General features: G+C 46.8%; 8 protein-coding genes across 8 annotated transcripts; 3 read left to right on the forward strand and 5 right to left on the reverse strand.

Annotated features, from left to right (window-relative positions):
* Positions 1-1,665: 1,665 nt before the first annotated feature.
* Positions 1,666-3,677, reverse strand: AGABI2DRAFT_195454 (4-aminobenzoate hydroxylase). Its single transcript, XM_006456196.1, has 9 exons — positions 3,592-3,677; positions 3,323-3,537; positions 3,197-3,265; positions 2,735-3,135; positions 2,664-2,681; positions 2,443-2,616; positions 2,298-2,387; positions 2,200-2,250; positions 1,666-2,139 (listed from the first exon to the last, which is right to left on the reverse strand). The coding sequence occupies exons 1-9, from the start codon at positions 3,624-3,626 to the stop codon at positions 1,810-1,812; spliced, it is 1,383 nt and encodes a 460-aa protein (XP_006456259.1). The 5' UTR covers positions 3,627-3,677; the 3' UTR covers positions 1,666-1,809.
* A 3,858-nt stretch (positions 3,678-7,535) lies between these two features.
* AGABI2DRAFT_211148 (hypothetical protein) lies at positions 7,536-8,766 on the reverse strand (the record flags this gene model as incomplete). Its single annotated transcript, XM_006456197.1, has 5 exons — positions 8,373-8,766; positions 8,290-8,323; positions 8,065-8,209; positions 7,979-8,018; positions 7,536-7,927 (listed from the first exon to the last, which is right to left on the reverse strand). Exons 1-5 carry the CDS (start codon positions 8,644-8,646, stop codon positions 7,536-7,538), a joined length of 885 nt encoding a protein of 294 aa, XP_006456260.1. The 5' UTR covers positions 8,647-8,766.
* Positions 8,767-9,211: 445 nt separating this feature from the next.
* AGABI2DRAFT_122173 (hypothetical protein) lies at positions 9,212-11,222 on the reverse strand (the record flags this gene model as incomplete). Its single annotated transcript, XM_006456198.1, has 2 exons — positions 9,212-9,777; positions 10,526-11,222. 2 exons carry the CDS (start codon positions 11,220-11,222, stop codon positions 9,212-9,214), a joined length of 1,263 nt encoding a protein of 420 aa, XP_006456261.1.
* A 4,396-nt stretch (positions 11,223-15,618) lies between these two features.
* On the forward strand, positions 15,619-15,958 carry AGABI2DRAFT_139083 (hypothetical protein). Its single transcript, XM_006456199.1, has 2 exons — positions 15,619-15,880; positions 15,938-15,958. The coding sequence occupies exons 1-2, from the start codon at positions 15,638-15,640 to the stop codon at positions 15,944-15,946; spliced, it is 252 nt and encodes an 83-aa protein (XP_006456262.1). The 5' UTR covers positions 15,619-15,637; the 3' UTR covers positions 15,947-15,958.
* A 1,444-nt stretch (positions 15,959-17,402) lies between these two features.
* Positions 17,403-20,194, forward strand: AGABI2DRAFT_180954 (hypothetical protein). The gene is made up of 16 exons (XM_006456200.1): positions 17,403-17,587; positions 17,650-17,759; positions 17,823-17,941; positions 17,994-18,222; positions 18,279-18,378; positions 18,421-18,554; positions 18,609-18,623; positions 18,677-18,768; positions 18,824-18,908; positions 18,959-19,012; positions 19,068-19,286; positions 19,349-19,415; positions 19,467-19,602; positions 19,653-19,713; positions 19,767-19,906; positions 19,965-20,194. The coding sequence occupies exons 1-16, from the start codon at positions 17,433-17,435 to the stop codon at positions 20,028-20,030; spliced, it is 1,782 nt and encodes a 593-aa protein (XP_006456263.1). The 5' UTR covers positions 17,403-17,432; the 3' UTR covers positions 20,031-20,194.
* A 792-nt stretch (positions 20,195-20,986) lies between these two features.
* On the reverse strand, positions 20,987-22,466 carry AGABI2DRAFT_122175 (hypothetical protein; the record flags this gene model as incomplete). Its single annotated transcript, XM_006456201.1, has 4 exons — positions 20,987-21,119; positions 21,177-21,783; positions 21,833-22,295; positions 22,353-22,466. 4 exons carry the CDS (start codon positions 22,464-22,466, stop codon positions 20,987-20,989), a joined length of 1,317 nt encoding a protein of 438 aa, XP_006456264.1.
* A 657-nt stretch (positions 22,467-23,123) lies between these two features.
* AGABI2DRAFT_195458 (hypothetical protein) lies at positions 23,124-24,624 on the forward strand. The gene is made up of 4 exons (XM_006456202.1): positions 23,124-23,450; positions 23,509-23,706; positions 23,806-23,916; positions 23,965-24,624. The coding sequence occupies exons 1-4, from the start codon at positions 23,163-23,165 to the stop codon at positions 23,968-23,970; spliced, it is 603 nt and encodes a 200-aa protein (XP_006456265.1). The 5' UTR covers positions 23,124-23,162; the 3' UTR covers positions 23,971-24,624.
* Positions 24,625-24,682: 58 nt separating this feature from the next.
* AGABI2DRAFT_195459 (hypothetical protein) lies at positions 24,683-26,270 on the reverse strand. Its single transcript, XM_006456203.1, has 5 exons — positions 26,160-26,270; positions 25,500-26,059; positions 25,219-25,422; positions 24,991-25,158; positions 24,683-24,928 (listed from the first exon to the last, which is right to left on the reverse strand). Exons 1-5 carry the CDS (start codon positions 26,233-26,235, stop codon positions 24,833-24,835), a joined length of 1,104 nt encoding a protein of 367 aa, XP_006456266.1. The 5' UTR covers positions 26,236-26,270; the 3' UTR covers positions 24,683-24,832.
* Positions 26,271-27,519: the final 1,249 nt, after the last annotated feature.

The following is a 27,519-nucleotide window of genomic DNA, read 5'->3' on the forward strand; positions in this document are numbered from 1 at the left end:
GATTCAGGGGGAAGATAGAGGTGGTCGATTCGAATTTCGTAAACCATAATTATAATAAGGGCCTGTACATACGGCAACTCCGAAGTTCATCTCATTGCCCGCCAAATTTCGTTCCCACGGCTTTGAAATTGATCGACTTCAAACAGTTCAAACCGAATCACCGGTTGACTTGTACATAGGAGGGGGTTCGGGAGCTCTCTACTGTTTGAAATTTGTCTGCTACACCGATTTTTGGAGCATTAAACGCTTCGTGCCCTACCATACGTGCTGTCACATTTTTGTTGATTCAATATACCTACCTCCCTTTGCACTGGATGACTTCCCGCAGATATCTATGTAAGTATGTAGGATCGTTTGGAAAGCCTAAATTATCTCCAAGAGGATATTCCGAGATGCCGCAGCGAATTTATATGAGGGAGATAAGAGGAGATGAGGGGGCATCCTACACAGGGGCTGGCAAATCAATCAAATCAACCCCCCTGCAGCCCCTGCAAACAAGGCCCTTGGTCCTTGGTCCTGAACGGCGGTAAGACCCGGCAGTGGCCTCGAATCCTCGTCTGAGGCAACGATCCTCGAGGATTCCAGTACTCACCCTTCTACAAACCAAGCCAAGCAACATCGCAATCAGAAGCCTCAGGAAGTTTACAGATTACAGAACATTCAAAATGGCAGGAAGGTTGAACCTCCATACCTCAATCCACCGAAGTCGACATTTTGAATTGCCACCCGGCGTACCCCAATACCTCCGACCCATATGCTGTAATACTGCGTGAAATACCCCCACCGTTGTAAACAGCAAAAGGAGGACATAAACGCTCGAGAGATATAAGCAACGCACCAACCGACCTCCATTGCTCGCACCCGGCAACACATGGCAGGAATGGTCACACCAAGCCGTCCCAGCCTTCGTTAAGTACACCCCTATGGAGACTGCTTGACGAGGATGAGTCCCCAAAACAAATATTAATTGTTCTATCTTTCCCCTGTTTATCTGGAGATCCCTAATAAACTCCCCTATAGAACACTAAAAAAACTAATTAACCGAAGCAGGTAACATGTTAAATTTGAGAAAGACGTAGCATGCAATTGAATTCGACCAGCATATCTGAATAATAAAATAAGAAACGAAATGCCCGCGTGGCTACACCCGGGCAAGAAGAAAGGAGCCCGTTACACGACGATGGATCCAATGAGCATCCACCTGAGAGGATGCCACGATGTATATATGCATGTTGTCAACTTTCAATCCCTCATTAGACCCACTACCTGAATTAAAGGTAGCGGGAATTGCTCCGAGTCGGACGCCTGCCCCTTGGCCTACTCCCTGATTAGAACAATTCTTCCGGGTTTCAGATATGTATGTAGTGTTGGACCTTGGTATCTCGACCCAATCTTCTGTCAATGCGGCCATCGGTTGACAGCCCGCTGCCAGGCTGGTGCGGAATTTGTACGCAATACATAATTAGTAAGCCAGCCCATTGCGTCGCCATCACAAGTCGGCGCCTAGTCGACCGACTTTCCGACTGGACTCCGACTACCGCCGTCTAGACGCCGACTTGACGCCGACTGGCGTAACAGAACCTCTTGACAGAACTGTCAATAGCACTGATTGCCCATATACTTTGAAAGGTTTCTCCGCCAATCAAGTACTGGGCTCGGGCAATAGTAAGCGTTGCGCTTAAGCTGAAAATCTGAACGATAGCGATAGTAATCTGAAAGTAATTGATAGTATTAACAGTGCACTCTAATCAATATATGCAGGAAGCTCTAAGGATAAATTCTGGAACCGTCAGGTACGATAAGTTGAAATTATAGCACCGCTCTAGGCCCTTCAAGCAGCGAAATCGCCTTAATCCTATCTTCATCCGCGTACGTAGTTGTCCACGCCCACTTCTTCTCCATGGTACGAGCTGTCTGAATTAAGAGTTCTTTGGGAATGTGATCTCCGACCTTGAATTCCTCGAGTCCGGGATTTTCTAAATTACAGAGATAGCCTGCTTCGTCGGTCGAATTGGACATTGAGACAGCCCGCGGAATACGCATCGTATTATAGATATTGGCAATTTCGCCGACATGTTGCGTTGAGGGCCAGATAGGAGTCGAAGAATGTGTGATCAGAGAGGCAAGGATGTATGCGTCCTAGGGGAAATGGCATCTGAGAATCCCTTCAAGAAACTCCAAGATAAGAACAAGATTTACCTCCATACCAACGTGTGCTCCTGCCCCAAGATGCGGAAGCATTGCATGTGCCTATGAAGGTTGAGAAATGGCCAACATGGGTGCGGAAAGTAACGCACGGCATCACCCATCAAGAAGACTCTCCCCTTTGCGTAGACATCCAAATGATCCAGAGCATGGAGTGCCCATTTAGTTGGTTTATCGACACACTGAGGTACGCAAAGGATTAGTTGTTGCTGATCGATAGAACCTTATGGCACTGACGCGGATGAGATCCAGGACTTCCTCGTCCCAGCCCTTGTATACTTCAAAAAATTCGCTTTGGGTTACATCCATTCTCCATGGTCCCGGCCATACAGTTGAGTTTGTGGGATTGTCGTGAACGATAGCAACAACGTTGATAAACTTTCCGTTGGAGACAGGATAAACGACGGCGTACTGGCTACGAGTTAGAACTGGTTTTAGGACAAATGATGAAAACTCACGGCGCTTTTTCCGCTATACTGATGAGGATAGTTTAGTCAGGAATCAAATGTAAGGAGCACGAAACCCTCACCATGAGCCCAGGATGAGTAAGAGCTCTATGCCCAGGAGAGACTGCTTCTAGCTTTTCCTTGGGAACAAGACCGCGATACGCCAAAAGTCCTTTCCACTTGGGCTCGTAACAGTTCAGATACTTCTCCGGATTCGGTAACCTGGGCAAAAACAGGTGGCGGAGTGTTGATTTAATCCCGTCAGCGCCAACAAGAATGTCACATGTCCTGGATGGCTTTCCGTCAGAGAAATGGAGGGTGAGAGGACCTTGGCCTGATGAAGAGTGATGACTATAGTCAATGAGATTGTGCCCTAAATGGAAACCACAGATGCTATTGATTTCTGTGACTTTCGAGCCTGGCAGAGGTAGATGTTGGATAAGAGTGTTCTGAAGATGAGCTCTGTGTACACGGAGGGCACCACCTAGCACACGGGTCAGTTTCATTACGCAGAACCAGCTAGCCATAGCTCAGGTCATGCTTACCGTTGTTCATGGTATCATAGACTTGGTATCCGTTCTTTTCGTCTCCTTTCCGTATGCCAAAGATAATTCCTAGAAACAGTCATGTTCAGTGTCATCTGAGTAGTTAGGTACTCGGAAAGAACATACGTGGTTCGAGGTCGGGAATGTGATCGAGCAGAGGAATGAGAGCATCCTCGACGCCGATTTGTTTGAAGATTGCCAATGTTCTGGGCCAAACGTTGATACCGGCGCCGATTTCAGCGAGTTCAGAAGCATTCTCATAAATATCGATGGCCAGTTTACGCTCCTTATCGAAAGCGTTAAGAGCAATCGCCAGAGTGAGGCCAACAATGCCTGCGCCACTATCCAAATTTGTGTGAGCTGTCAGGTCGCTGAAGGAAAAGCACAAAACCCACACAATGGCCACGCGGGTGCGCTCCTGTTGAGACATTATGGTTGTTTGAGTGGATGCAAAGACGTTGAGACAGTAGTAAGGATAGCTTGAAACTATGAAGAGAGAACGATGCAGCTGAACAGCCATTTATACTGGGCGGATAACGGCCGAGCAGGGCGGACTCTTTTGTCTTTGGAACATGCTCTACCTTTTTCGATGGTCGCGTACATGTCCCGGTGAAGCGCTCTGGTCGACCTGATCGGAGATTTAACTCAAGTTCATACCGAGCAGCCATCAAGAATAAGGCGTAGCGTTTACGAAAGGAGTATGCCAGCCAGCAGACTCACTGATAAGTACATGGTTCGGGAATTAGGTTAATTGATCTAATCAAAAGAAGTTATTTAACGTGACAGCGTTTCCGCGAGTTCCTTGTGGGAAAACATTTTCAAAATGATAGGTCACAATGAATGATTTTATCTCGTTCGGATTGTTGTATCTACGGTAGACATTTATTATAAATGAGCCATATGCTGCTGAATGCTAGGCTTATAAAAATCTTTCGTTCTTGCAGGTCCTGAAACGCACCGGCCGTGACGTAGCGCCGGCACGTTTGAACGTTTGAACTCTTGGCATAGTGGATAGTGTGGAGTCTGGACCATGCCTGCTGTTACGACTCTCCTACAGTTCGGGTGTTAATTAAGAGTCGTTTAACCATTGATCTACTTCGCCTCTAAATTTTTATTGCGTCACGTCGTTAGATTTACGCTTACATATGGCCTGAAGTGAAGAAGGTGTATTCGTTTCTACTTACAGCAATCATGCCCTTTCTCTTACCGGTTTCAGGGGAGTTACTGGAGCAAGACGCGACTTACCTCATGCTTTTTTTAGGTGGCTAGTGGTAATGGAAAGCGGCACACGTATATGCGACATGAGTGGAACGACAGCCATCTGCGAAGAGGCCATCAAACCGTTCCGAGTAGCCGATATTTTATTTGCAATTTTACGTGCTGTGGTTCATGGTTTCTTCGATAGACAGCTGAAAGTTAGTTGACAAGAAAACTGTTGAATCTGGACAGAGATGCCGGTCGAGGAAGGGAATCTCCTGTAATGCATCACATTTATGTACGAATGTTTGTGAGGTCATACGCGGAGGAGGCTCAAAGTTTTGGCCCCTCAGAAACGATGGCCACTCCGGATTCTATTTACATGGAATATACAGTCATGCCACCTCTAGCCTCCCGAGCCGGGAGGCAAGCGACAAGTACCTGGAAGGATACCTTGTACAGAGCCATATCGGACACGAGTATAAAGGCAATTTCTCTTCCCGATTTGTGTTAATTTTCTTATCTATTTTTTGCCCAAATGTTGGGCCTTTCCAAAGCCGCAGGCGCACTGTCCGAGCGTGCTCATTATGAAAATGATGCCGTACTGAGGCGCTTCTTCAGCCTGTCATTTTCGATAAGCAAAGAAGAATGCCGGGCCTTATCTACCAAGGGGAGCTTGAAGACCGATTGAATGCGTCATTGGTTTTAAACGAGGAGAATGATCAAGGACAGTGGCTCCATGGACTCAGAAGACATAACTAGATTAAATTCATTTCGTGGTTGAGCCACTTAATAGATGGCCTGAATCAGGGACATAGTATCCGTAAGCTAGGTGCAGAAGAACTCGACCGTGGGACGCAGAGAGCGTTAGTATCGGCCCAGAGAAGATGGGAGGTAATTGTGCGGATTCCACCCTAGCGAAAGGGCTTATCGAAGGGCTTAAGCGCCACCCTACTTATCTGCCTTGCTATCGAAGTGACAGAATTCGGCTACCAATACTTAGGGTGGCAGAAGGGGTAGAGCACGGTTATGATGACTGCGTGACAGCCAGGTGGCTGATCCGGAATACCTCCGCTTGGGGTTTTTCTCACGACGGGCGACCAGGCGACCGGACTTCCACGTCTGTCTGTATCCAGTGCACCTGTCCGCTTCCTTGCTGACCAAGTAACTTAGTTACCACTCAGCTGTCACCTAGGAATAAAGATGAAAGACGAGGGAACGCTAGGTCTTGGGACTGAGGAAAGGCTGTGGAAATAAATCACTCCGAAATCAACCCCACAACGCCACAGGAAGCCGCTGCAGAAGGAGTTATGATATTATAAAAGTCATTCCGAAGATAGCTTGAATGTTGATCGGGATCATTGATCATCATGATCATCATGCATCATGTCCCTCTTCTGATTTTTTTTATTGTAGCTTACGCGCCTGACGCAAAGCTAATCGTGCGCCCAATTCAGCGGAAATTTTACCGCCTCTACCTCACCAACGTGAGCATCTTAACTCTCATTTATCGGAAGTTTCTCTATCCCAGGCCATCAGCAAATTGGCAATTTGCTTTTTACCTTTTGTCGCTTTTCGGCCTTTTTGCAAATTTGATACATGTGCAAAAGCCAGGCAAAAGTCGAAAGAATAAAATGGTCTTTTCAGCATTAGGTACATCTAGTAGTAACGTCTGTAACCTTCAGTTTTTTTCCCAGGTTTTCGCTTTTTCCAGTTTTTCACGGCGTCTGCAGGAGGCCAGCTTTTTTTGAATCCGGGCCCAAAACGTGGCAACAACTTTTTTGCCGCTTTTTATCGCTTTTATCGCTTTTTTAGCTTGTACAAGCGAAAAAAAGCGAAAAAAAGATAATTGCCAAACTTCTGATGAGGGCAGTTCGATTAGAAGCAATCATATAGCTAAATCTATCTTAATCTATATCCGAAATCAGGAGTGAACCTGAAATATCGCGCGAACATCAACAACCGAGATAAAAACTTGTAATGCTTCCCGTCTTCTGTCACAATTCACGCAGTTTCTATTATCATTTTTAGCGTCAAAGGACCGCTCTTGGCTTACGATCCCAACCTTCATTCAACCTGTTCTGTGGGTAATACGTAATTAGCACTCTTGAGGACATCAAAAATTACACCAGCGAGGTTCAAGTTGTCATTTCATCATTGTTTAGCCTCAATTTGAATCCATTCGATCATCCGTTTGGAGTATATGACAGAGCCGTCGAGTAAAGAAATAGAGGCATTGACGATAAAACCTTATTGCCACAACTCCACAGTCAGCCGCCCGAAGGAAATAGGTGATAAGATGATATTCTACTAAATAGTGGATGAACCGTCGATATGCCTATTGAATGGATCTCAAAATTTACTTCTCGCATAGCTGCCTTTCCAGGCCGGCTTGAGACAGCATCAGGGGAATGGTTCTCTTTTTTAATCAGAAGCTAAGGTTATTCGAGGTTCTGCGGGTCACTAGAGAGGAGTAGTCTTGATGATCATTTGGCATATTTTCATCCAAGATATGTACTCGGTGATGCACCAAGTCGTTTGCGCGATGTTTTCTCCCGATGATCTGTCATGTCTTTGTCCCACATTTAGCCCACCATACCGACTGTCGAATAAGCTTAGCCCCGCTGTCAATGATACTTGAACTTTACGATCGAAATTACCGCTGCTTCTTATCTTCCGACTGCACTAAATCAAATACATGATCGTTCAACGAAATTTGCCCACAGCTTTTTCAAATTAATCCTTTGTATGTGTTTCATTCTTCAACATTTTTTCATGCACAATCTCGGGATCTGGCAATGGATGACATCCCGCAGAATGAAAGATATGTGAGAAAAGGGAAATTAATTGATGGCCTATCAGGCCGATTGCAGCGGCCCACAACCCGTTATGCTGATCAATCAGCACATCTTGATGAAAACCTGATGAAAACTAATACGAATAATCCCTCTCCGGATAGAATACTTATTAATACTTATTCATTGAACGCAAGCAAACTGTGTTGGAAACTAGCAAGATAAGAAACCGCTCAGAACAGGTTCCCGTGATTTCATGAGTAGAGACACCCCCCCATGCCGAAAACAATTTCTTGCATGTCCAACACATTTCTTTGAATCGGTCAACATTCTATTCGAATTCTATCTTACGCCACCGTATCATCGAAACTAACATTTCTTGACACATCCTTCCATTCATCCAATGCATTCAAAACTATGCCACATTTTTCTCTCACATCTCTGTCAGCATCCTTTCCAAGTATCAGATATTTTGGCCATTCTCGGCCTTGAGCAACACCTTCGCCTCGAACGATGTCAGCTAAGGCGTTCATTGCCTTATCAGGGTCTCCGCCTTCGTTTCCTGGTATAGTGGCAGCAAATGATTTTGCACGAGTACGAAAGTCGTCATAATCGGGAGACGGGTCATTAGAAATCCATCCATGGGCATATATTCCCTCCGTACGGAAGGAACCTGGTTCTACGAGGAGTGTACGAATGTTGAACTGGGCGAGTTCGACGGAAAGATTTTCAGTAAAGGCTGGACGTGCTTGAATATTATCAAATGCAAGAAAAAAGCTGGATAGCTTACCATGTAGGGCCGCTTTGGCCATGGCATAAGGTCCAATTCCCTGAAAAATCTCTTAGCTAAGGAAAGAAAAAGAAATGTCTCCATACGGGACGCTCTGTCTTCCAAACTGATCGGCTTCCAACGGTAACGACTGTTCCGGACTTTTGAGCCCGCATAAAAGGAAGGGTTGCGAATGTGACTTTGGCTGTTCCCATGACGTTATCGTTGATTATTTGTTGGATTAATGGTAATCTAGAGATAGGCAACAGATGTTAGCCGAAAGGCGAATTAAGACCGCAAACGCCACTAGAGATGAGAAAGAGAGTCGTTACCCAAATTCTTCCGCCAAACCGGTAGCACCCCAACCTACATTCACCCTTAGAAAAACAGATCCAACCGAGTGGGAAAACCGTACCAGCATTATTCACCAACACATCAACTCTACCCCACACATTAGCAGCTTCTCGAATGGTATCTTGTATAGTTTTCTCCGAATCGCCAAGATCTAATCTAAACGTCTTGAGTCTATCCTTCTTCGTTTGATCAGGATCTTGAGAAGTAACGTCGACGAGCTTTTGAAGTTTAGGGAGGGAACGGGCAGTTGCGAGTACCCGATCTCCGCGTGACAGTGCTATAGACGCGAGGCGATAACCAAAACCCGATGAAGTGCCGGTTATGAGCCAAATCATAGCGCAGGAATTGGTAGGCGTATCGTTATTGTTGATTGTGGATGAAGAAATAATTAATCACCGTTTGTGGTGGTAGCCGGCAAAGCACTACTGATGGAAGAACTGTTTATGGGTCCTGAGAGAACATAAAAGAGAAAGATTCTGTGACTCACATCTATCTTCGCACGCGAGTGGAGCAGATGCGGTCCCGGTTCCTGACTAGTTTTTGATATAGGTTAATGACTGCATTTCAGATTCTAGTAGTATCGCCTTTCCTTATTTACTAGCGCATTATTCACATATTATTCATTGTATTATGCATGTTGCGCCTAGAACCTCCTAAGCGCCCACACAATGGCATCCCATTCTTTACTTGACTTGTCATGTGCAATATTGGACTTGTTCGTCACTTCCATTCGCTTTCTGTTGTCCGGTCAGAACACTTCTGAAGTCGGATGGAGGGGAAGTCTGCGTAATATGCAGCACCAACTTACACACAGTATTAATGATATACTCAAAGCTTGCTTAATTTGACAGTCGTAAAATCATTTGAAAAATCTACAAAAGATACATGCTAACTGGGTCTCTAATCGCTGAGAGTTACAGGAACAGTCATTGATGCTGCAGGTGGTACCGCACTGGTGGATGCGGGGGCGGGGGCGTCAGTGTATGTAAGGGCCTCGACTGGGGGGTAGGGGAAAGTTCCATACTCGGGGAGTTCGACCTCGGGGTAATCAGGGAACGCGTAGTAAGTATTGCTTTCGCCGTCTTCGAATCTACTGTAGGGGAAGATCTCTGAGCAACCCCTAGCTTGGACAGAGGCGTAGAAGTAGTGGATGTTGGCCCTGATGGCGTCCAACAAGTTGCCAGTGGTGTTGGGGTAGAGCATATGCAAGGTGTGGTTGATGTGGTACTCGAAGATACCGCACTTGTTGTCAAGTCTTGGTGCATTACGGTCGACAGTGTAAGTGTTAACACCAGCGATGTTGGCTCCTGGCTCAAGGGGGTGGATAGCAAGCACTACGGCCTCGTTATCAGCGCTCATGGGGCGGGCAGCTCTGTGGAAGTCATCGGGGTAACGTGCCGCTTCGAAGAAGATACGGGCATGGTCGAGCCTGAGTTGACCATCGTCTTGGCGTCCAATGGCGTCTCCTGAGATCTTGTAATTCGTGGTGACTCTTGGACTTCCAGTTTATGCCGTCGGTAATCTTCTTGCCTACGATCTCGGTGTCTCAGCTCCTGGCACTGCAATCTTTTGGATACTTGGAAATGAAGTAAGGACGTCTTCGATGGCAAAAGGGAGGTCATTGATTATTGCGCGTCTGGAAACCAGTTTTCAATTTGATCCAATCCAGGATAAGGCCTGTCGCAAATTTCATGGCTTTCAGAATCGAAAAGGCAAAGGCGCTTCACGTTGGGCAGTGATTGTAAAATTTTCGACATTTTCCTGCAAAAATCTTGTTGAAACCCCTCTTGATAACCTGTCCGTCTGATGCACGGCAGGGTATCTAGACCTGGCAAAATCGGAAGAGACGGGCTAGGCGGGCTTTCGGTGGCTCCTGCGTCAAGAGTGACAAGTTAAAAAAACTGGCGCCACGTATTAGGCCGTCGCCAAAATTGAAGCGCGTCTCGTTGTGATGATTCCAAATTTTTATGTTCCAAGTTTATGATGTTACAGGGTTATGTTGCTAATATACATTGTTGATAGTCCAAGCTTTGTGCCGCGGGTGAATGAATGACAGCGGAGTCGATCCAGCTAGAAAATTCGCTCGGGCACAATCCAGTGATTAAAATGCCAGTGATTAAAATGCCATCGACAATCCAAACATGATCGGCCAGACAACGAACAAAAGTCTGAATTTCGCCTGCTCCAGTTGACTAGCCCGGCTGTGTACTGCACCATTGTTTCTATAAGGTGATCCGTATTGATCAGCGGCGACAGTCGACACCGGTAGCATGGTAGTGCTCGTAAACATTTGTTGTCCTGGTGATGTTAAATTCATATTCGCCGCTGTAGAATTCATCGAGCCATCAGCGAGTAAGGATTGGACCGGGGGAACTGCGCTTAGCGTTGTTGAAGACGCTTTAACCAAGGTGGGATCTGAAACTATAGCGAAGTTGGCCGTATATATGTCACGTTGAAGTCCAGGACCGCGGAATGTAAGGAAACTCGACAAATTCTCAGATTGGCGCACGGCGTCCCAAGCGAGATAGCTTACTAGAGAGTATCGTTCCGTAAATCGGCCGGAAACGTCACCTGAGTTCCAAACGAGTTCGGATTTACGCCCAGAGCCAAGGTCGCTACGTATACCTGCGCATATAGTCACATAGTCAGTCAGACTTCGGACTCTGCACGCTCCTGGAGGACTTACAGCTTGAGCTGTATACAACTTGATCACCAGATCGCCTAGATCATATACATGGGGAACATGAGTATCGTCCTTCCAAGTCACAAGAGCAGAGCTTCCAGTAGCAAAGACCGTTTTTGCCACAGGCTGTGTTGGGTAGAGCGCCGCAAGAGCCCCAGAGAGATGGCATAGAATCACCAGAAGGATAACGCCCGAAAGATAGTTTTTGTTTAGGTGGTAGTAAGCCATTAGTGGTTTTGATTGGGAACAGATAGAAAGAGGAGACCGCACTGCGGGCGAGATAGATGCTAGGAGTTGCTGGTGAGTGATCAAAGTCAACAGGCGAATGAGAACTTGTTATGTAAGTCGGCGAGGCTCGATCACCACATCGTCCGAACCTCCGAGTATATCCGAATGCAAATGTTCGGTCGTATACGTCGGGATCCCATCAAGGGCTTGACTTAGGCCGCTGTTGCCAAAGTGAGGATATCTCCATAGTTCCTTAAAAAAGACATTGAAAACAAGAAGCGAAGATTAGGCATGATGATAGTGTCCAATTGCAATAATCTGTAAAGGACTGCTGTTGTCACTTGCACATGCGTCAGTTTGAATTTTATGCTGAGGGTTATCCTTACCTGTGCTTGCAATGATTGTAGATGGTTGTCCCCGCAAAGTCGATTAAGGATTGTAACGATGAAGTTCTCAATCCTAGCACGGTAAAACCGAGAGGTTGGAGATTGAACAAGCTCGATGATGCCTGACTCTGCCATGAGGTCCAGGTTTCTGGATGATAGCGACTTTGCATGTTTTGCAAGGATAGGCAACTGTTAATCGACGCCACAAGGTTGTACGCTGGCCGCACGATCGAGAGCTCAGCCAATTCGGGTAGAAAGTTGGCGGAAGGGCGTCTCGTGAGATCTTGTAACTTGTGTAACATGCTGCCAAATTCTTGTAGAAATTCGCTAGCTCCGCCGCTTCCCATCTATCGGTTTGAAACACAGAGGCAGTCCCAGTCTTCCGCCGCACCCAAAATCCACAAACGAAATCGCGCATCCTGTTCCTCGAGTATCTCAACCCTCAGGGATCTTTGTCCTAGTGATTGTGCTCTCGATAGTGTTCATACCGCAGCTCCGCCCCCATTGACGGTTATTCCCGTCACGGACCCCCGTATCCTCCATCTCGGTGTCCGGGGTGGATGTAGATACATAGCTTACAGTACAAGACGCAACCAGGTCGGAGAGCATCGTTGTGAGTGCTGCATGGCAATGACCACGGGAGCATCATGCGTCGTTGCCGCTGAAGAGAAACGATCACAGTAAGGTCTCCTGAGTCAGACGACGTGATGATGATTCCGAGATACGAGCAAAGAGTGACCAGGCTTGATGCGTAGCGGGGTCATGAGGGTGCTGGTAGGGAGTGGCTTGAATGAGGGAAGGGTATAGGGAGAAATGAACCAGGCCAACCGGTCAGGTAATGCGTAAAACTTGAAGAACCAAAAGCTAATGCAGTGTGTAGGTAGAAGGAAATCGCTCAACAATGTTCTCGTATATACAGGCGACTGCTAGCCCCCGTGCGAGATGTCGTGGGTGGACTCGAAAGGTGTATAGCCCTGCTGAGTGCTGGCCAGGAGAAATACAGCTGACAGGAGGAAAACGCAAGGAAAAAGTTGCAGGTATACGCGAGTAACAGAAAGAACACACGTAAGGCCAAGCCAGATTGGCGTAGAAGACGCGGCCCTGGACTAAAACTGGTTGGTAGTCAGCACAAGCTTAGCTGAGATACTAGCGTGATACTAACATGTCCGGATGCAAGGGAGATGAAATCTTAGGGTACTACATAGCGACATTGCATGACTTGCGCCTTCCTTCTCTCATGTAGTGGAACCAGCGCGTGGACAGGATCAAAGTAACGCACCACTGCACATGGTCCAATGTCATGACACGCCACGGGGCAGTGTCGCGTCAGTACAACTGTTTCAAGCCATAAAATAATTTTTGAATAGGCTAGGCGAATGCCGACCGGTGTAGGAATTTAGCGCGATCTTCAGCATCTGAGGACCGGTCAACCGGCCAGATGGACATGAGTTAACGACAGCTTTTTGGAATATGCCGGGCATATTCCCGTCTTGTTCCGTCTCATTCGGCGCCATCACTAGATTATAGAGTTACGGAGCCTTGGTCAATGCTAGTCCTCCCAATCCAAATACAAGATTTTGTGTCTCGCGCGCTATCCAGCGGTTGTAAATGTAGTCTCAGCATAGCTATTATATATTGGGTATACATTACCTAGAATGACAATGCCTCCCAGTGCCACTTCAATACCGCTGTCACTGGAGTCCGCTGTCAGTGCCATGGCACGAATATAGAGATCATTCAAAAATGGGAGCAACTCAAAGAACAAAGAAAAGCAGTTTGAATTAATTGAGGGTCCCAAGCTGACAAGAGTCCACAGAATCTGTGCTTGCTAATTGAGTGACCGCTTTCATATCCTCTACGTCTAGGGCATTTCCGAAGAAAACAATTCCGATGTAGAAGATGATGCCCCTCCATCTACACCGTAGACCCATAAGACGTACCTCTCTGTTGACCAAGCAGCCTCGATCCAAAAGTGAGATCGCGTTCAGTGAGCCTCATGTATCTCCGGTGTTCTAATATGTAACCTCTCAATTTCAATCTTTGGAATCCTCAGACAAATCAACGGGATAATCGTTATCGAGTCCTCGGCAAGGGTATTCATGACGTCAAGGATTTACGATCCGCTGCAATGGCCATCATATATCTTCGCCAACTCTCAGTCAGGAAGAATGCAAAGGAACGATGGAGCAACAGACGAAGTATCCATGCTGACAACAATATCCACTACACCCTGCGAGCGATGGAAAAACGTCTATGATTTCATTACCATTCCATTGAAATTATAATTAGCGATGCGACTGAAAGAACCGAAAGCGGAAAATTGGTAGGTCATCAAATTCGTTTTCCGTGGATGCATGTAGTCTTCTCGAGTACAGAGAAATTCGAGCCCTAGTGATAACTCACTCCTGCCAAGTACCGTTCGAATGACATTGAATTTTTTTCACTTGTGTCTCCGCCGTTGGCGTATATTACGACTCCGGCTCCAAGAAAACTCCGTGGCTTGGGCCCCAAAATTCAATTGCAGGAACATTTTGAAATAATAGTATCTGTGGCGTGGTGGAACCATCTGCTATTAAAGAATAAGCGGGGGCGGTTCACGGGGGGATAACTCTTTTGTCGATCTCCAGGAAGCATCTCTTGATTGAGTCAGATATATCATCTTGCCGGATCGCACATGTGGATACGATTAGGGACGGAACGACTCGGAAGAGAAGTTGGTTAAGGGCTGATGGCACTTTCAATAGAACTCAACCCATGTGATTTCGATCCCCTTGAGGCTTGAGGTGCTGTGAAGCTCAAATTGTACGCTTCACTGTGCGGCCTTACTTTGACATTGACATTTCGCCAAGCCAAGGTGACTTCTCTCTGGAGAAGTTGTATCACTATGTGCCTGGTCACGCGAAGATTTATTCGACACTTCAATGAACAATGTTCAGTTAATAGACCAGCGTTCGTTCGAATCTGATACAGTCCGACCCGGACTCCGACCTACCATAATCCATAACAGATGTGCCATTTATCCAGTTTCTTCAAATTCTGCGGTCTCACGTTTTCCGAGAAGTTTTGAATGTGAACAAGTCTTTGATGAAAGTCGCCAACGGCGAGCGACGGAGACGTTCATCTCTTTACAGTTGAATAAAATTCTATTACTGTTATTCATTTACCAGAAGTCCGTAAACTCCTCGATTCCCGCTCTTTTCAACCATTTGACATTCATTCATGGTGTTCATATCATCATGTACCACGACGATGACGTATTTGCACGAAAAGAACGGAGCTCTTCCCCGAAGGTGAGCTCGATGCAACCGCTACAGAAGATTTTCATCCATGGAGCGGTTATGTTTCATTTGGCTTCGTCAAGAGCTAGAGCTCCACTAATACTTGCTTCTAATCCAACGGAAATCGGGTTCCATACCATGCTCTCGACCAGGATCCCGAGACACGTACTCAACCATCTTCCAGGGTCACTGACTCACCAGCTCGCAGCAGATAGCTTTCTTGGGGCCTCCAGGGACCATCGGAAGGGAGCCTAATTCGTGAATCGACCCTAGTCAACTCTGAAAGGTCGTTTCAGATTTCCGACTCCACAGCTCAAGGCCGCTTACTCTGTGAAAACCTACCCACCCCCTCTAAGCTGTGCGAGCATTTTCGGGGTGCTGAGAGATTCGGACTCCAGAGCCCATTGACAGGCCATTGACAGCTGCGCTATTTTAGGAACAGGAAAAAGAACTCCAAAGCGAGAATAGCGTGGGATTTTACCCCGCATTGAAGCCGAATGATCGTTTTTCCGGGAAGGCGGAAAGCTTTGATTTCTGAAGGTTTCGACACGCAGTCCTCAGGATTGTATAGCACCTTTGAGTCAGATACCATCGATATGACTCGTCGGGTTCGGGATAAATGAGAAAACATAGAAAACGATGCGGGTTTTTCGCGAGTCTGCCATTGGAGGATTTAAACGTTTGGCATCAACTAACTTGGCACACGCACCAAGTGCGTGTGCGAACGAAACTCAGAATACGAGCTTCTTTCATGAAGCTTCTAGTGTATGACCAGGGTTACCGTCACTATCCTGATACCGCACTCCCCATGATATCCATGGCGAAACGTCGGGAACGCAAGCGAAGAGCGAGAGAACGTAAGTCGACGCCTCAAAAGACTTCTTCTCAAGCCCACCCTGAGAACATCCGTTTATTCACTGATCGTTGGCGGGACATCCTCCCCATTTCCCGCCGCGTACTTCCCATTCGCGAAGACGTCGGACAAGTGCTGGATCTATGCGTGAGAGGTTGAATGTCAGCTACATAGAAGTGTGCCAGAATCGTGACGAACATTACATGAACAAGAAACTTTATGTAGCACCTTGAAAGTCATGGCATCGTATACTCCTTCACCGTGACGTGCGATCGAGGTCGCTGGCTTACTGATACTGGTGACGTGGTGCCTCGATACAAGATCCGTTGGTACAGTTGGTACCTGCTTGGTACTTCCAGTCGGGGGCTAGGTTGGGGTACAGGGGTGATAATGGAGGAATATCATGTGGGTTTTTGTCGGATGACGCCTCCCTGAAATATTTACTAACTATGGTATTATACCGTTCACCTAATCACCGCTACTTTGGGCAGCAGTAATAATCAACACAATGACCTCCGCTTGTGGGGCCGGGCACCAAATTCTTAATACCCAGAACCTAGACTCGTCGATGTATAGTTTGATAGAGTTTGATTCGAGAAATTTAACATCTACACTCAATATCCAATACCCACGGGATCACTGAGAGCCCAATAACTGGAACATTGCCAATACCCCGAAGGAATAATTTCATCGTGAGAATTGAGGTACCGATTCTCGGTGTTCCTAAGGCGCCCGATGCGACCTGCATCATAGACCTGAGACGACATTCTCCGCCTGACGAGTTGTTGATCCAGCGTTCGTCTGTCGATTAGGAATTAATTGCAACAGAATGCCAGGGTAGCTCAGTATTCCGCCAGCTCACAGACAGGCTTTCTTGTGGCGATTGCGTAACCTGCCTACCAGGCCCACTGAGCGTTATACTTGGCGATTGTGGCTATGAGTGTACCACGCGGATTTTAAATTCTGGACAAAATGGGGTGTCCAACCCTAAGATCGGTTCGCTCAATCTACCTCCGGGCCATAGACTGTCAGAGATCGCGAACGAAGATCATTTTCTAAATTTGGCTATGCACTGACAGGACCCCGGGGTATCCTGGGGTATCGTAGGTGTTGTGCGGAGTTGTGCGGACACATTTTGGACCCGTCAGCCGGTGTACTTCGGAGGTTCAATGCTTGAGCCCAGCTCCTTGTAATCAATATTCGTATTCCGAAGACCGGCGGGTTATTCGGAATTCAGAAAAGATTTGGTCCTGATAAGAGAATGATCGATAGCGTCTCGCAGGCACGGATCTAGCAGCCTGCGATAAGAATTTGTTTATTCGCACAGTTTCTAGTAAAATGGGGCACTTTGGGATCTACTGGAACAGGCAAAAACCGGCTACTGTTACGCTGTAAGAAGGGGATAACTCCGGCGTCGGTGGAGGGCGTCTCATGGGGTGACGTTTATCCAAGAAAGCCTGGGCAAATGGAAAAGTGCTCACATGGTACCAAGGGATATCCCCATTTATCATGGTTAACCGGAATCGTTATCTCTCCACTCAAACGGAGATTCCTTCCTAAGTTGAACAGTCGCGCGGGATCCATCAATCATCAACAATTTCAGGTGCCGTCCTGCACATATCATATATAGATCCTACCTTTCTATTCCTTTCCCATCCCCCTCTCCCATTAACAACCACCCTTCTCCTGCGCTATGTCGATCCACGAGAAGAAGGATCAGAAGGATCCCGATTCAAGCAGTTATAACGAAGACTCTGGACATAAATTCTATGATCCCTCGAAGGAGTCTGTATGGACGAGGTTGGGAGTGAACTTCGAGAGTTTCAAGCGTGCGCCTGGGACGACTGCGTACGCATAATGCTTATCCATATGTGACGAAGAATTTATATCTGACTTTTTACGCGATATAGGGGGCAGGCAGTGTATGGTAACAATGTGGAGGATATCGAAAAAATCATGGCCGATGCGCCTATGTTGCAGCAGAAGATGAAGCAGAGGCATTTGACTATGATTGCTGTCGGTGAGTGACACGTGCCATTTACATGCAGCATTGCGCATGGCTTAAACCTATTTCCGTGTCCAGGTGGCTCCATCGGTACGGGACTTTTCGTAGGCTCTGGATCTGCTTTGGGTATCGGTGGTCCAGCCGCTATTTTGATCGCATGGATTATTATTGGTGTGATGTTAATTAATGTTACTCAGGTAAGTTTATCCGAAATTGTTGGATCTTGTAGCTTTTTTGACGTGGTTGTAGGCAATTGGTGAAATTTCTATTCTGTACCCGGTTTCTGGTGGATTCTATACTTGGGCTGTTCGTTTCCTCGATCCTTCTTTCGCTTTCGCCATGGGATGGAATTACTTCCTTCAATGGGCTATTGTGTTGCCACTCGAGATAACGGTCGCGGGCACGACGGTGCAATATTGGTCACAAGCGGCGAAAGTCCCCTTAGGAGCTTGGATAACTATATTCTGGATTGTTATCAGTGAGTTTTTGGTCCACCCGTGTATTTTGTTTTTCCCATTGACATGCCTATTTTAGTGCTTGTTTGTGTATTTGGTACCCTGGGCTATGCCGAAGAAGAATTCTGGTCATCATGCCTTAAACTGGCTGTAGTTGTGATCTTCATCTTCATCGGCATGTGAGTAGCCATTTTAAGTCATTTGATTGCGCGTTTTGATAGGTTTATCAGTGTTTGTATTTCTGGTGGGGGCCCTGATACCGGAAGTTTCAGCAACTATGTCGGAGGTGCTCGTTGGTCTGACCCTGGAGCGTTCGCCAATGGATTCAAAGGTATATGCGCTGTGTTCGTTACTGGTGCGTCTTTATTGGTCTTGGAATGAAATTTGCGCTCAAAAGTGTATCTTCCAGCTGCATTCTCTTTCTGTCAGTACATTTCGAATACTTGCGAAATCGTAAAAACTAATATCAAATTACAGCTGGAACTGAGCTTGTTGGCCTTGCCGCTTCTGAGACTCCCAACCCCCGTGAAACTATGCCAAGTGCTGTCAAGGGTACTTTCTGGCGTATTGTGAGGCGTTCTTTTACACTCATCTTTGCGCTGCTAATCATCCTTTACTGCTCAGACCATCATCTACCTTACATCTCTTACCATCATCGGCCTCATGGTTCCTTACGATAATGAAAGTATTTCGCATGGCAGCGGTGCAGGTATGTGTATACTTTTCAAGCTCCCGTCTTTTGCATTAACACGGCGCTAGGCAGCTCTCCTTTCGTAGTCGCACTTGATCTTGCTGGCATTAAAGGCTTCAATCGTATGTTATTTGAGTCAAGTGAACCGGACATGGTATATAATTTATTCTCCCATAGATCTTGTCAACATCACTATCTGCATTTCGGTCCTTTCCATCGGACTTTCTTGCGTCTATGCCGGCTCCCGTACTTTGACCGCCCTCGCTGAAACTGGATATGCTCCAAAGGTCTTCACCTACGTCGACAAATCTTCTCGTCCTCTTTTCTCTGTCATTGCCGTTTTGGCCTTTGCTCCTCTTGCTTACATTAATCTTGCGCCAAATGGAGAGACCGTCTGTAAGTGCATCATTGCCTGATCTGTCGAAATATTTCAGAGGCTGATTAGAGTGCTCACACAGTCAACTGGCTTGTCGCTCTTTCGGGCTTGTCTGCTCTTTTCTCATGGCTGTCAATCTGTTTATGCCAGTAAGTTCTCGGTTTTGAACTATGCACATAGGGTCTAACAACAGTTTTAAGCATTCGTTTCCGTCGCGCTTGGAAGGTTCAGGGTCACTCAGTCGATGAGCTGCCATTCCGTGCATTCGGTGGAGTGTACGGATCCTGGCTTGGTGTCATTCTGATTATCCTTGTCCTCATCGCCCAATTCTACATCGTACGCATTCCATTCTCTGTTTAACTCAGTCATTGACTGTGGGTTTTTAGGCTATCTCGCCTGTTGGTGGTGCGGTAGGCGGCTCTAAAGGAGTAGCTCAAAATTTCTTCCGTACGTTCTTTTTAAAAAGTCCAAGTAACAGCTTCCTGATCGGTGCATTACAGAGGCTTACCTTGCCCTATTTGTGATGATATTCTTCTACATTATTGGATTCCTTTGGAAGAGAAGACTCCCACAACGCGCAAGTGAAATCAATCTCGACTCTGGTCGTAAGACTTGGTATACCGCGGAAGAAATGAACGCTGTATGTATCTTCGTTTCAAAATCATTAAATCTTTTTTAATCATTCGATCCTTCTATAGTGGCGGGAAGAACGTCGGCGTGCGCCTTTCTTCCTCCGGATATATAGGAAGTTGTTCTCTTACTGAGCTTAAACCTTTATCCGTGCTCTTAGTACTAAGCATTTTCGTTTGTCTGTGCACTTTTCTAATTTTTAATTTTTTGTATTCTATACCGATACCAATGTTGTTCGTTATGTCAAAACCATACATATAATTCTCGAACGCGTCAGAAATATATCCATGATTCAACATAATTTAGTCAGCGGTAAGCAATCGGACTGTTCTTCCGTCGCGTGACAGAGGTTGTCAAGGGAGAAGAGAGTGGGTCAGGTACGCGCTTCCGACCAGAATGTATTAAGTTCATAGTAAGTAATAGTAAGTGGACTGTGGTTTCTTATCCGATGTCCGGGGCCGTCCCCATGGCCATGATACCCACCTCCAGATTTCCGGGGTGGCGCTCCCACAAGGCATCAGTGAAAATTGAGAATGGAATTGTAACTGCGGTTTGACAGCGAATTGCAACCGCTACCTCGCATTTGGACAGCAACCGGCTTGGCGGCTATGAACGGCTGAGCGCCTGATCAATCATATGGTCAGATGTTGAAATCATCCCGGAAATTTCACACAGCCGACGTACCTCAAGAAATCACCTGCATCTGACCTGCATCACATTTTTTTGGTGTTTTGACTGTACCCTGATTTATCATCCTGATGACGTTTTTGTCGGGACGGGGTGTTCTGAAACCTTGGAGAGGTTTTCCTGGGGTTCGCTAAGAAAAACATTCTTCCTGAACTAAGCTTAAGTTCCTTTTCGCTATCGTGTTCGCCGAGGCCCTAGAGGACAACGTTGAAGGTCCCCAATCTCAGATCACTCCTCGAGATTGGTTGGATCTTTGCCCAGGAAACAACCCAATCGAGCCTGAATTCCAGTAGTTCAAGTTAAATATTTATCTTCCTCTCATAAGGAATCTATCTTTCTGTATACCAAGTAGAAATTTCAAACAATTTTTGCTACGCTTAAACGAAATGATCGTATAGGGAAATCATGGACGATTACACCTTTCTGGGGCAAAGCCCTCAGGACTCATATACATCGACAACTGCGGTCCATTCTTTCGGATGCAGCAGCCAACGTAGGTATGAATACCAGTTCGGCTAGATAAATCTCGATGTTTACTATGGGATTCTTTGTCAGTAATAGTCGTAAAGCTGAAATGTATGCCGATGACTCACAAAACAGTTCGAAGATCCCTAACGTAAGATTTCGAAAATTCTTCGTTGGTGTCGGCATAGAATTGAGAAATCGCGTTCGCGATGAAGGCATCACTTTTGCAAAAATGACGAACGGGAAAATACAGCTTCGGCCACAAGCGATTCGACCTTCTCCTTATCTCGAAATAGAGTAAGAATCCATGGGCTACCACCTTCTTGGGACTTGAAGGTTGTATGTGCTCATAGCGCCCAACTCCAGGGAAAAAGAATCCCCAAAGTCGTTCAATCAGATCACATGTCTCCCTGGTAAGTGGATCGTGGTCGAGAGCACCGCCTAAACGAATAATGCTAATGATTTCGTCCAACGTAGTAGCATCTGACCGGAAATAGACCTTTATTCTGTTTTGTTCGGAGGGGACGCAGTCAACTGCGATCATATCCGGAACAGGGCGCCGGCACTTTGGGATTGTTTCCATGAAAGACAGAACGCGTACCCATGGTTCTATGAGATCGAGGCGCGACATACATTGCGTCACCAGGTCTTCCTGAGGTACCTTCGTTGCTGTCGAACGTAGGTGAGGGAGGAAATAAAACTTTCCAACCATCGAGTCTTTCGAAAGATCACCGCCTGTATCATGAGTTAAGCTCAGAACCTGCTAAAGGAATTGAACACAAACCTAGGAAGAATTGTGATGAGTAATTCGCGTTCTTGCTCCCTTCTGTCCGATCGAGGATCAAAGTCTGGCGGCAGATATTTGTCCACTCGAGGGACCAGGCCTTCGTCCTATTCCAGGAACGCAAACCCTGAAGTGTTCTCATCCAATCACTCGAAGGGCAAGGCGTCCCATCTCTATAGTCGAGAGGTTCCATAGCGAAGCGGATGGACATTGCACCGTCGGCGTCAACAGCCCAGATAAGCTCCATTGGAGTGTGATCGTCGGAGAAGAAGGTGCAAGGTCGAATCCCTTGTGCCATAAATTCTTGTGGTGTGGGACCCAGTAGAGGAACAATCTCATGGTCGAAGTAATCAATGAAGTCACGGACGACGCTTGGAGACACCGATACCCGCTCCAGGAGATACTGAAGTCCACGTCCGATTTCTGATTTCCAGAAAGTTGAACGGCACGAGACATAATCATACTACAAAAATAGTCAGTTATAAACCGTGGCAAAGGTTTCGGGACCCATAACCCCCACGCATAGCGGTTCCGAAGCGAGGCTGCGAATGAGATTGTGAAGCGACTTTATCTCATTATGCCTTGGTTCGTAAGTAGCGGTTAAGTGTACACTGGGGTCGGCGAAGGTGGACATGTTTTTTGGAGGTCAAACGGGAGGAGGTGCTTGGTTTGAAGCATCATCGCAGGTGATTTATATAGGATGAAAGAGTGTTGGATGGACGACCTATACAACGAGATGTGCAGTTTGTAGATTAGTCTTACGTTAGATCGAAAGAACTACGTACACTGTAGAGAGAAGCTGATGCCGGTTCCGCCGAGTAAAGGCATGTCCCGTCGGCATCGCCAGGCGCTTCGAATTCGTCGCCCGATCCGCGGCTTTCGACTCCTGCTTATGGACGACTGACGGCAGACTGACGGTACTGCCCATGCCTGCCGTCTGCTTCACCGTCACGGAATCGCCACCGGAGCGCTCTCCGAATTCTATCAGTATATCAGAATATGAGCCGTCGTAGTTAATTTCTAGGAAAACAATACTGGGTATTGTATTATGGGATAGGCCACTATACCTCAGTGCAGCAGTTTACGATCTATGAACCAAGTCAGTATTCATGGATCCATCACATTCAGAACTGAACATGCAACACCCACGCACCCCATGGTCCGTGCTCTGCCTTGTGGTCCGTGTTCGTGGCCCGTGGCCGCGTGAGGAGAGGAAGCATGTGACCAGCGCGCGGCACGTGATGAGAACCTGGCCGAGATGTTGAATCGATGTCGCGTCTTTGCCCCTCTGCCTCCTTCTTCCATCTCTTCCTCCCACTTTCTGCCCATAATGCCCCGCAAAGCCGCCGCTGCCGCTGGAGAATCTGGCGCTCCTGCATCCGAGCCTCGTCGCTCTTCGCGTATCAAAGAGCAACCGAAACCTGCACCCGCCGCAAAGAAGCCTGCCAAACCCAGAGCCAAGAAGGCTGATAAGGAGAAGTCATCGGGCGAGGAAGATCAGGAATCCAAGCCGAAATCTGCTCGGGGCAGGAAACGCAAGGATCCTGAGGCTCCCGCGGACACTGAAGCCAACGGTGCTACAGCGGAAGCACAAGATGATGAACCGCCCGCCAAAAAGGTCCGACGTTTCGCCCGCCTGACTACATGCGCATACTTACCTACTCGCTTAATGCCAGGCCAAACCTGATTCTAAGACTGCAGACGAATCAGCGTCGAAGGAAGAGTCTACTAATGCCCCGGAAGCAAGCGGGAAGCCTTCGTCAAAAGCAAGCGCCAAACCCTCTTCTAAGGCCAGTGCAAAACCTGCTTCGAGAGCTGGTGGAAAATCATCCAAGCCACCTTCAAGAGCAGGCTCTAAGAAACCCTCGTCCAAGGTTCGCATTCAATCTACGTCCAGCTTCGCCGTGCCTTAGCGCCGTTGGGGCCTCTCGTCTCCTGTGTGGGAAAACCAAACTCATGTCCAACTCAACCAGGTTGAGGGTCAAGAACCCGCCGCTGCTCCAGCGAAAGTCGCAGAGACTATTACTGAGGAACCTGAGGCCGAAGCGCAAGTCAATGCTGAACCTCAGCCGTCTGAAACAGTGGTGTGTAACGTACTCATGGCCTTACTATTTTATCTAATCTTGGTTCAGGTCTGATTGATTTGATGTTCGTAAACCGACCTTGTCATCAGGACCTCTCTATTTCCATGGCCTCTAGTCGGACTACGGACGAAAATTTGACGAGTATCTCATGTCTATCTCAGATCTCTCTTTTTGGCTTGTGAACCGGAAACCTCGTTGGATTCGTGCCTTGGTGTTGGCACGATTCGACACTCATCCTGCCACCGCTATACTCCCTTCTGCTTTCTCTCTTGCCATTCATCCTACCACTATCTATAACTTCCCTGCAGTCGCTGTCGCTTTCTCCATCCTCGTGTCCCGGCTGTTATGACGCACAAAGTTGTTTGTATCCCTGTACCGTTAACGTTTGGTGTGATTGTATCCATCTTCTCTCTACCTGTTCCGCCATTCATTCCCTCCGGTTACTTACCCCGAGTTGTGCTCCCCGTAAAAAGCCCAGGGTTCATTTCTATCTCCCTCATTTCCAGCACGGTGTATACATTTTTCCAAACGTTTGCAACAACTTGGTTATTTATCTTCTTTTGTTCTCCTTTTCGTATTGTATTTTGTTGACTTGCGTGTATGTGACATGATGATTTAGCCAGTCCAGTAGAGCGTAACATGCGATAGCCAGATGCCTCTCTGCACTAAGCATAGGGGAGTACGAGAATATATTTATTGGTATCGCTACTGTGGACCGAGGAAGGGGATTTCGTCTTTGATGCCGTCTGAGATAATCGAATTGTAACCGGGGTAAACTGTTATATAAAAAAGACACTGAAATTTTTTTAGTTTTGACCAACCAGTGAAAAAGAAATTGGTCCGAGGAGACTGAAGAGAGCGGGTACGGAAAAAAGAGAACATTGAACGAGAATATCAGTGATATAGGTAAATTGCTTCAAGCGATGGTACAATTGTCGTCTGATAGCCCATGTTCGAGTAACGGAGGCATTGGACCCATGATCTCGGGTGGTGGTGATCCCTGACTTTGCATCTTTTTTTTCCAAGGATAACTCTGAGTGTTTGAACAATGAAAAGAAATGAGATAGGGCGTACATCATTCATCAGACCCAGAATCTTCTTTGTCGTTTCCATATTTGACTCGTCAAAATTGGGGCTTTCGAATACTGCAATGATTTGTTTGATGTACGAGTACTGATTCTCGTAACGCGTCCTGAGAGCCGGGTCGAGAGGCTTTGGTGGATTGGCGAGGAATCCAGGGAACTAAATTGACAGGAATGATATATTACTTTTTAGGAGTAAAGAGAGGTTGGAGAGACGTACGTTATCTCCTAGATCTTTGAGGGGTTCGTATAATATGTCTTTTGCCATCAGTTGACCCATGACGTTTTCGAGTGTAGCAGCAATTTCGGCTCCGTTGGATTCATCGTTCTCACCGTTTTTTTCAAGATCGAAATCGCCTAATGACTTTAAGAGGTTTTGGAGTACATCTGATTGAGGGTCGACGCCGGGAGTGTTGGAACTCGTCTTTTTGTGTTTGTAGGTTGATGAATGGATAATAATCAGATCAGCGGGCGCTTAGATTGAGGAAGAGTATAACAGACCTTTAGATTTGATTCGCTTTCTTTGAGTTTTTCCATTGCTTGTTTGATTTGCCATTGAAAGTTGTTCGGAGTTGTCGAGTCCTGACCACTACCCTCTTTACCTGACTGACTTTCAGGCCCAGAGGGAGCGTCATAGCTATCTGCCAATTGTTCAACGAGAGCCGCTGTCCAAGCAGCTTGAAGTTTATCTCTCTCCTCCTTTGTCAACTCTTCCTCACTAGCACCATCTCCATCACCACCGCTACTCCTCGCTGCAGGACCACCAGCAACAGTATCGATTCCTTTCAGAAGATTCTCCATTTCCTGAGCCAATTCCCTAGCGAAATCTTCGGAAAGAGCTGTTTCATCGATTTCGACAGCTGAATCGAGGTGCGGTGGTGGTTGTTGTTGGTGTTGTCGACGTCCTAAGCCTGGTGTTGAAACAGGTGGTGCATCAACACGAGTATTGTGTCTTGGTCGGTTACCGAATGGTGTTGATGTTGCTTTCGAAGACGAGGGTAGCGCACTGGGTGGGGGTGCTTTCGGAGCGGAAGTCCCTTCAGAGAACTCATCTAGGACATCTAATTTGGAGCACGTTTGGAATAGTATGTCAGAATTCGGGTTTCGTTGGAAGGTAAGTAGCTGCTACTGATGGGGATGTGAGATGTCGGGGGCACGTACCGTCAAGATCGTCTAGGTCTTCTTCTTTATCGGGTTGTATTTTAGGTAGAACTGGTTTTATGGATTTATTGGCCATCTTTAGTGTTGTAGAAGAAGATAATGGAAAGCTATAGACAAAAGACAACGATCGGTCCCAGCGTGTGACGCATCCATGTGATACATGTTTTCTTTGGGAAAATTAAAATTAAACATCGTTACTTCGCCTCAATATCCCATCACTCGTACTCGCATCCTCTCCAGTCCATGATTTATGGCCTCAGGTTCACATTTAAAATATAGTAAATCTTTCCGAAAGTTGTGGTGACTACTACTTCCGGCCTAATGAATTGATAGTAGGACTTACCACCACATGACAAATTGATGCGAAAAAATCATGGATGGAACTGACAAGGTTTAAGCTCCTTTTTTCAACTGGACAAGGAAGATTTAATTCGACGGCGCACGGCTGCATGGGGGGCCGTGATAACGCAGCGTTGCGCCAGTGTTCTTTCTAAAGAAGTTCGAGAGCTCAATTTTGGCTACGTCAGTCAGATTGGCCTCCATTAGCCTCCATTGCGTCGGTCGTGGATTATACCCGGTACTTAGGGACAACAAGGTCGAGGTGATGATAGCTGAAGAAACGAGAGGAAAGGAAGAAGAGCGCATGCGGGCTCGTGACGCAGCTGGGGGATTCGGTGGAAATTTTTGGAAAGGAGAGGGAGCGGTGCCAGGTGGTTGGTATGATTGGACCTACAAGGACTCTATCTCCGCTTATTTCACTAGCTCGCTGATTGCTCCTTAGTATGTGTGATATTGTCCGTGACACTGACTCGAGCTCACACACACATGGCAAGTGCGTTTTTCCTATTTTCTGCCCCTTGATGGCCCGGGCGTGCCTTGATTGTTATCCCTACTCGAGTTGTTGCCTTGTTGCGAAGCGGAATGTGCAAACAGTGTTGAATGTGTCAATGATTTAATGTCATCCGATCAGCAATTTGAATCTCCTCAAGGAACCAAAAAACGTTCGATGGGAGAAAAAAGGAAGAGAACAAGCTACCGAAAGGAAGTATGACACAGGGGAGTGGGAGGCTCAGGAGCCTGTTGGGGTCTGTTGGGGTCCAATGCGTGTAGCGCGTCTTGCCTGCCGTTGGTCGTGCCTGTCACCCTATGGCGATAGGGAGCAGATTTGACATCGGAATCTGACCGGTGCGATGATATAGAAATAGGGCAAACACACTCTGCTACCGATACTCGTGCCTTACATTCGCGCCAGCAGAATGCTACACTTTGCTCATGTTATAACTCCAGCATCGGCCTGCACGGCAGAAGTGGGCAGGTGAAAGATTTAAAAATACTGAATCGGTTAAGTTGATGAACGAAG

The sequence above is a fragment of the Agaricus bisporus genome (assembly GCF_000300575.1).
Source record: "Agaricus bisporus var. bisporus H97 unplaced genomic scaffold AGABI2scaffold_12, whole genome shotgun sequence".
In the NCBI taxonomy this organism is placed as follows: Eukaryota; Fungi; Basidiomycota; class Agaricomycetes; order Agaricales; family Agaricaceae; genus Agaricus; species Agaricus bisporus.